Source organism: Somniosus microcephalus, unplaced genomic scaffold (genome assembly GCF_052327205.1).
Source record: "Somniosus microcephalus isolate GS21.2 unplaced genomic scaffold, FLI_Smic_1.0 unresolved_chr7, whole genome shotgun sequence".
Classification (NCBI taxonomy): Eukaryota; Metazoa; Chordata; class Chondrichthyes; order Squaliformes; family Somniosidae; genus Somniosus; species Somniosus microcephalus.
This window is the reverse complement of record NW_028225185.1, coordinates 8,788,063-8,796,711: the sequence shown is the minus strand read 5'-3', so window position 1 is coordinate 8,796,711 and position 8,649 is coordinate 8,788,063. Positions and strand designations below refer to the sequence as shown.

Below are 8,649 nucleotides of genomic sequence, written 5' to 3'. Positions count from 1 at the left end.
AGTGGGGTGGGGTGGGGGGGGGGTGGCGGGTGGTCACTGGATAAATGATCTGAAACAGGAACTCTTTGGGTTTTTTGCTTCTTTGCCCTGCCCAGTCCATGGGCTCTGAGGTCAATCATACAGCCCATCTCGCCCTGGGCTTGACTCCCTCCCCAGGCTGCTGGATCGTTGGAAATTAGCAGCCAGACAAGCCTGTCCCTTTCTCGTGAATCACCTCCACCTTCTCCCCGTATCCTTCAACCCCACCTTCTCAGCAAAACCCTTCAATCGCACCCTATCCCTCAACCCCACCCACCCACCATTTTTTAAAATTCATTTATGGGATGTGGGCGTCGCTGGTAAGGCCCAGCATTTATTGCCCATCCCTAGTTGCCCCTTGAGAAGGTGGTGGTGAGCCGCCTTCTTGAACCGCTGCAGTCCGTGTGGTGAAGGTGCTCCCACAGTGCTGTTAGGGAGGGAGTTCCAGGATTTTGACCCAGCGGCGATGAAGGAACAGCCGATATATTTCCAAGTCGGGATGGTGTGTGACTTGGAGGGGAACTTGGAGGTGGTGGTGTTCCCACGCGCCTGCTGCCCTTGTCCTTCTAGGTGGTGGAGGTGGCGGGTTTGGGAGGTGCTGCCGAAGAAGCCTTGGCGAGTTGCAGCAGTGCATCTTGTAGATGGTCCACACTGCAGCCACGGTGCACCGGTGGTGGAGGGAGTGAATGTTTAAGGTGGTGGACGGGGTGCCGATCAAGCGGGCTGCTTTGTCCTGGATGGTGTCGAGCTTCTTGAGTGTTGTTGGAGCTACACTCATCCAGGCAAGGGGTGGGTATTCCATCACACTCCCCACCGTCTCCACAAATGCCCCCTCCCGAACCCCACCTTCTCCCCCTATCCCTCAACCCCACCATATCCCTCAGCCCCACCTTATCGCCATGTCCCGCAATCCCTTCTCTCTTGAAACACACCTAATTGCTGAATGACCCATTTATCTGCTCTGCTTCAGGGGCCCTCTCTGGTAATTTATTCAACTACCCAATTACCCTCTGAATGATAACTTCCCCCGAATTTCCTTCGCTCCAGACTCCTTCATTGGGGACACAAGGTTAAGAACGAGGAACGGTTTGCCCCATTCCATTGCCTTCACAAGCTCAGTCAGCCTGGGACCTCCACACCCCCAGGGCAAACATGCCCAAACTGCCCCCCTCGAAGCCGAAATTCCCTGAAGCTGAAATTGCCTTCAAGTATCCAGACCTTATCCAACAGACGTGACGGATTACGCGCGAGTTGGGAACACAGGAGCCTGTTACACAGGAACAGGAGGAGGCCATTCAGCCCCTCGAGACTGTTACACAGGAACAGGAGGAGGCCCATTCAGCCCCTCGAGCCTGTTACACAGGAACAGGAGGAGGCCCATTCAGCCCCTCGAGCCTGTTACACAGGAACAGGAGGAGGCCATTCAGCCCCCTCGAGCCTGTTACACAGGAACAGGAGGAGGCCCATTCAGCCCCTCGAGCCTGTTACACAGGAACAGGAGGAGGCCCATTCAGCCCCTCGAGCCTGTTACACAGGAACAGGAGGAGGCCCATTCAGCCCCTCGAGCCTGTTACACAGGAACAGTAGGAGGCCATTCAGCCCCTCGAGCCTGTTACACAGGAACAGGAGGAGGCCATTCAGCCCCTTGAGCCTGCTCCGCCATTCAATGAGATCACGGCTGATCTGTATCTTAACTCCATTTACCCGCCTAACCCTTAATCCCCTGACCCAACAAAAATCTATCAATCTCAGTTTTGACATTTTCAATTAACCCCCAGCCTCAACAGCTTTTTGGGGGGGAGAGTTCCAGATTTCAACTCACCCTTTGTGTGAAAAAGTGCTTCCCGACATCACCCCTGAACGGCCTGGCTCTAATTTTAAGTTTATGCCCCTTGAATATGGAATTAACAATCTTAAATATTAAAAATAGAGACTTTATTACATATCCCAGAGCCATTATTAAAACACATTTTCACAGCACAATTCATAGTGAGAAATATGTACAAACTATACAAATATTACATTTTTTTCTTACAATATTTACAATGCTCGTAATAATACAATCCATCCACTTCTCTGGAAATAATTTCGCCGAAGTTAGTTGCAGCTTTTGCGATCCTCTTAACTTTCTCCCCTCTTCCCGTCAAAGGGCTGATAGTCCCTGGGGTGCAGCTTCCGTGCGGCCCACCTCCTGTGCATGGCCATTCACCCCAGGCAGAGCGCAAACGGCGGGCTATTCGGCTGTGGAGGGCCGGACTGCCAGCAGGAGCTTGGCAAGAGCTGGTCAACGACGGGCAGCGCAGGCCTGCGCGCTCTCTCCCTCGGCCCCGCGGCGGCCTCCCTACTCCGCCCGCCTCTTGCCCCCGAACACGGCCGACACGCTGCGCACGATGCCCCGCAGGCCGGCCGCCCTCTTGGCCGCCGCCCTGGACTCCCGGACCAGGCCCAGCAACTGGTGGAAGGCCAGCAGGACGCCGTGGTAGGTCTCGGCGGCCGAGACCTCGAGGAAGGCGCAGTGGCTGCCCAGCGCCAGCAGGCGCCCCTCCTCGCTGGGGACAGCCCGCCGGTGGCACAGGTCCCGCTTGTTGCCCACGACGACCGCGGGTGCCCGGCTGCCCTTGGCCTGCCGGAGCCGCTGGACCTGCCGCCGCGCCACCTCGAAGCTGTCCCGGTCGCAGATGCTGTAGACGATGATGAAGCCGTCCGCCCAGCGCATCTGCTGCTCCGTCGGGTGAGCCGGCCCCTCCGAGTTCTGTGAAGGAGAGGAAAAGGAACAAAATGCTCAATTATCTGGTTTTTAAAAAGCAAATTTAGCCCCCCAAACCCCTACCACCACCACCATGCCAAAGTGGGTTAGCCTGCGCAGTGATTGACGGCTGGCTATTCGCTCTTGGGGTGCATCGCGACCGCGCCCGAAATTGGATTTCCATACACAAGATTGGAGGCACTGGATAGCGATCAGCTCCCTTCCCACCCCCCACCCTCTCTACCTTACACAGTGGCACTGAGATCAATCAGTACCGTTCCTCAGCCCCCTCCCCACCCCAATCGTCACCGCCCCCTGGCCGAGGTCAGCCTGCTGAGCTCAGCTCAGGGCCGCGCTGATGGCCGCATGTACCCACGGCGCTATTCCGAGAGGAGCAAGTTCCCCCTGGAGCCCTCGGGGGGCCAGCCCACATCCGAAGCAGATCAACCGGTCCCTTGCGCCACTGGCTGCCTGTGGGATCTTGCTGTGCGCGGAACGTTTCCCGGTTCAAATTTTAACCCGTCGCTCGAGACTGGGACACTGGGGCCTGGCCCCGGAGATAACTGACAGCACCGAGTTGAAAAGAGTGCGCGAGAAGCCAAGGGAATCACACAGCACAGAAGGAGGCCATTCGGCCCATCGTGCCTATGCCGGCTCTTTGAACGAGCTCTCCAATTAGTCCCACTCCCCCCTGCTCTTTCTCCACAGCCCTGCCGTTTTTTTTCCTTCAAGTGTTTATCCAATTCCCTTTTGAAAGTTACTATTGAATCTGCTCCCACCGCCCTTTCAGGCAGCGCGTTCCAGATCACAACAACTCGCTGCGTAAAAAACATTCTCCTCATCTCCAGTCTGGTTCTTTCGCCAATTATCTTAAATCTGTGTCCTCTAGTTACCGACCCTCCTGCCACTGAAAACAGTTTCTCCTTATTTACTCCATCAAAACCCTTCGTGATTTTGAACGCCTCCATTGAATCTCCCCTTAGCCTTCTCTGCTCTAAGGAGAACAACCCCAGCTTCTCCAGTCTCTCCACATCGCTGAAGTCCCTCATCCCTGGTACCATTCTGGTCAATCTCCCCTTAACCTTCACTGCTCTAAGGAGAACAACCCCAGCTTCTCCAGTCTCTCCACATCGTTGGAGTCCCTCATCCCCAGTACCATTCTGGTCAATCTCCCCTTAACCTTCACTGCTCTAAGGAGAACAACCCCAGCTTCTCCAGTCTCTCCACATCGCTGAAGTCCCTCATCCCTGGTACCATTCTGGTCAATCTCCCTTAACCTTCACTGCTCTAAGGAGAACAACCCCAGCTTCTCCAGTCTCTCCACATCACTGAAGTCCCTCATCCCTGGTACCATACTGGTCAACCTCCCCTTAACCTTCTCTGCTCTAAGGAGAACAATCCCAGCTTCTCCAGTCTCTCCACATCGCTGAAGTCCCTCATCCCTGGTACCATTCTGGTCAATCTCCCCTTAACCTTCACTGCTCTAAGGAGAACAACCCCAGCTTCTCCAGTCTCTCCACATCGCTGGAGTCCCTCATCCCCAGTACCATTCTGGTAAATCTCCTCTGCATCCCTCTCCAAGGACTTCACATTCTTCCTAAAGTGCGGTGCCCAGAATTGGACATAATACACTGAATTTCGAACTGTAAAGTGCCATAATTACCTGTGGATACAACGAATCCCAAATGTTGAAAGAAATTTCTGTTCCATCCACGGTCACATTGTGGGTATAAATGGTCTCTGTTAAGGAAAAGCCAAAAGTCTGTAAATAAAACTTTCAACCTTCCCAGCAAGACTCCATCTTTCAAAGTTTCAAGTCGACGGCAAAAAAAAATCGCCAATTCCACTTACCAATGTCACCGTATTCTCCGATAAATCTTCTGGTAAGGAACCGGACAGTGAGAGCTGGAAAGGAAGAAAGAAACACTCCTTTAGAAATGGGGCAGGCAGGGAATCACAAAGCACATCACAAAACCGTTCAAACTAACCTCAAAAAAATGGACAAGGTTTTGCTGGTGTCGAAACCAGTCAGTATTTCACAAAAAAGAAAGAGTCGCGTTTCTCCAGCGCCTTTCACCACCTCAGGACGTCCCAAAGCGTTTTACAATGAAGTACTTTTTTTGAAGTGTGGTCACTGTTGTAATGTAGGAAACGCGGCAGCCAAATTGCGCACAGCAAGCTCCCACAAACAGCAATGTAATAATGACCAGATCATCTGTTTTTAGTGATGTTGGTTGAGGGATAAATATTGGCCCCAGGACACCGGGGAGAACTCCCCCTGCTCTTCTTCCAATAGTGGCCGTGGGATCTTTTACATCCACCTGAGAGGGCAGACGGGGCCTCGGTTTAACGCCTCATCCGAAAGACGGCACCTCCGACAGTGCAGCACTCCCTCAGTACTGCCCCTCCGACAGTGCGGCGCTCCCTCAGTACTGCCCCTCCGACAGTGCGGCGCTCCCTCAGTACTGCCCCTCCGACAGTACGGCGCTCCCTCAGTACTGCCCCTCCGACGGTGCGGTGTTCCCTCAGTACTGCCCCTCCGACAGTGCGGCGCTCCCTCAGTACCGCCCCTCCGACAGTGCGGCGCTCCCTCAGTACCGCCCCTCCGACAGTGCGGCGCTCCCTCAGTACTGCCCCTCCGACAGTGCGGCGCTCCCTCAGTACTGCCCTCCAACAGTGCGGCGCTCCCTCAGTACTGCCCTCCAACAGTGCGGCGCTCCCTCAGTACTGCCCCTCCGACAGTGCGGCGCTCCCTCAGTACTGCCCCACCGACAGTGCGGCGCTCCCTCAGTACTGCCCCACCGACAGTGCGGCGCTCCCTCAGTACTGCCCTCCAACAGTGTGGCGCTCCCTCAGTACTGCCCCTCCCACAGTGCGGCGCTCCCTCAGTACTGCCCCTCCCACAGTGCGGCGCTCCCTCAGTAGTGACCCTCTGACAGTGCGGCGCTCCCTCAGCACTGCACTGGGAGTGTCAGCCTAGATTTTATGCTCAAGTCTCTGGAGCGGGACTCGAACCCACGACCTTCTGAGTCAGAGGCAAGAGTGCTGCCCACTGAGCCACGGCTGACACACATTAATGAACATTGTTTTGTTTTTTAAATTGCCTATGCACGAAATAGTTTGAGTGCCAGTTTCAAAGTTCATTTAATACTTAACAGCAATGACTTGGTGTTATAATCATTGGCAGACCCTCTGTCCGCTATTTTCGCAAAGATGTTGAAATAACATTAGAAGCTGTGTCAAAACAGCAGAGAATTGTTATACAGACGAGTTAAGTGACGGGTTAATTATCCGTCTACTAAATTCAGCGAGTGTTACGGGGAATGTTCAAGACTGAGCAAGATTCCTGATCAGTCCCAGAGTCTGGGAAATATCCCATCCCATCCCACCGCCCATTCCCCTTGAGCAGTTTTTCTCCAGGTAATTATCCAGCTCGCTCTTGAATATACTCACAGCTCAAAGAATGAAAGAAATATTTGCATTTCTCCAGCGCCTTTCACAACCTCCGAACGTCCCAAAGCGCTTTACAGCCAATGAAGTCTCTCAAGGCACAGAAACCGGTCTATGCCAGTGTTACTGCTCCACACGTGTCCTTCTCCCACCCCTACTTGGCGGGTTGCTGCCGTGTGCACCAGCTACAAGATGCACTGCAGCAACTCGCCAAGGCTTCTTCGGCAGCACCTCCCAAACCCGCGACCTCCTCCCACCTAGAAGGACAAGGGCAGCAGGCGCATGGGAACACCACCACCTCCAAGTTCCCCTCCAAGTCACACACACACCATCCCGACTTGGAAATATATCGGGCCGTTCCTTCATCGTCGCTGGGTCAAAATCCTGGAACTCCCTCCCTAACAGCACTGTGGGAGCACCTTCACCACACGGGACTGCAGCGGTTCAAGAAGGCGGCTCACCACCACCTTCTCAAGGGGCAACTAGGGATGGGCAATAAATGCTGGCCTTGCCAGCGATGCCCACATCCCCTGAATGAATTTAAAAAAAACTTCATCTTAACCCTATCAGCATATGCTTTGTTGAAGCGTAGTCACTTATGTAGGGAAATGCGGCAGCCAATTTTCACACAGCAAGCTCCCACAAACAGCAATGCGATGTTGAGCAGATCATCTGTTTTAGTGATATTGGCTGAGGGATTCCATACCTCGGGAACCTACTGTCAACAAGGGCAGATGTCGATGACGAAGTCCAACACCGCCTTCAGTGTGCCAGTGCAGCCTTCGGTCGCCTGAGGAAGAGAGTGAAGACCAGGACCTCAAACCTGGCACTAAGCTCATGGTCTACAGAGCAGCAGTGATACCCGCCCTGCTGTATGCCTCAGAGACATGGACCATGTACAGCAGGCACCTCAAAGCACTGGAGAGGTACCACCAACGCTGCCTCCGCAAGATCCTGCAAATCCATCGGCAGGATAGGCGCACCAACGTCAGTGTTCTCGCTCAGGCCAACATCCCCAGCATCGAAGCTCTGACCACGCTCGATCAGCTCCGATGGACGGGCCACATCATCCGCACGCCCGATACGAGACTCCCAAAACAAGCGCTCTACTCGGAGCTCCGACACGGCAAGAGAGCCCCAGGTGGGCAGAGGAAACGCTTCAAGGACACCCTCAAAGCCTCCTTGAAAAAGTGCAACACCCAACACCGACACCTGGGAATCCCTGGCCCCAAGACCGCACAAAGTGGAGGAGAAGCATCCGGGAAGGCGCCGAACACCTCGAGTCTCTTCGCCGGGAGCAAGTGGGAAGCCAAGCACAAACAGCGCAAGGAGCGCACGTCAACCCAAGCACCCCACCCCACCCGCCCCTTCAACCACCGTCTGCCCCACCTGTGACAGAGACTGTAGGTCCCGCATTGGACTCATCAGTCACCTGAGAACTCATTTTGAATGTGGAAGCAAGTTCCGGTTCCGAGGGACTGCCTAAGAGAAAAGTTGAGGGATAAATATTTATCCTGGGACACTCCGCCCCCTGCTCTTCTTCGAAAACTCAGAGGGCACCGGACAAATTTTAATGAAGAATTACTTGGGGGGGTCTTTGAAGACCAACGTCTCAGAAGACCTCAAGTAACGGTGCATGGAAGGTGCACACACATAGCTTTTACTTTGCAAAGGATGGGTCGCACCTGGGCGGACAGCTCTGGGCACTGTATTGAGAACGGGATTGCTTGGCATGAGAGCGCAAGGATTAAGCACCCGATCTTATTAAAGCACTGAGGATTCACAAGGTGCCAGGAAGCTGAAGGCTTGAGGACGGTCGTGGGACGTGCAGCTACAAGAGCACAGCTTCAAACCACACAAGAGTGCGGACTGAACCAGCTCTGCCCTGAAATCAGTAAAGTCGTGAGTGGCAAAGGGCGCTAAAGGAATGTAAATCCCTTCTTCCTTTGAAATGCCACCGGGTGAAGATTTCTCACGTTGCTGGTCAGGGGCAGCCGGACCAGAATTGCACCTGGGGGAGGGGGGGTGAAGAAGAAAAAAAATTGCCAAAAATGAAAAATTACCTGATTTCCCAACGTGGTCGGCGCCCAGGATGAGAAAGTTCACCGGCATTTTCGGCTGGGTGGAATCGGGGTGCTTCGTGTACAAAACCATCTTTTGCAAGCGCGAAGGTTGCTGGAGAGTTTAACAGGCTGCACAGTCTTATTGTTCCTGCACACACACAACACACAGACAGAGGTCCTTTTTATAGAGGGAGCTCTGGGCAAGGGGACGAGCACCTATGAGTGACAGGCAAACGATCCAATCCCTGTTCGAGCTGAGAGCATCACAGCTCCAATCCCTCGTCCAATTGCAAAATCTGGAACATGCTGTCCTTTTGACAACCTTTAACTCTTTCCTTCAAACTAATAAAGAGCTCTATTTCCCATTGCAGG

General features: G+C 53.9%; 1 protein-coding gene across 1 annotated transcript; it reads right to left on the bottom strand.

Annotated features, from left to right (window-relative positions):
• Nucleotides 1-1,936: 1,936 nt before the first annotated feature.
• Nucleotides 1,937-8,445, bottom strand: LOC147086452 (ras-related and estrogen-regulated growth inhibitor-like protein A). The gene is made up of 4 exons (XM_085978558.1): nucleotides 8,278-8,445; nucleotides 4,616-4,669; nucleotides 4,428-4,504; nucleotides 1,937-2,770 (listed from the first exon to the last, which is right to left on the bottom strand). The coding sequence occupies exons 1-4, from the start codon at nucleotides 8,366-8,368 to the stop codon at nucleotides 2,360-2,362; spliced, it is 633 nt and encodes a 210-aa protein (XP_085834684.1). The 5' UTR covers nucleotides 8,369-8,445; the 3' UTR covers nucleotides 1,937-2,359.
• Nucleotides 8,446-8,649: the final 204 nt, after the last annotated feature.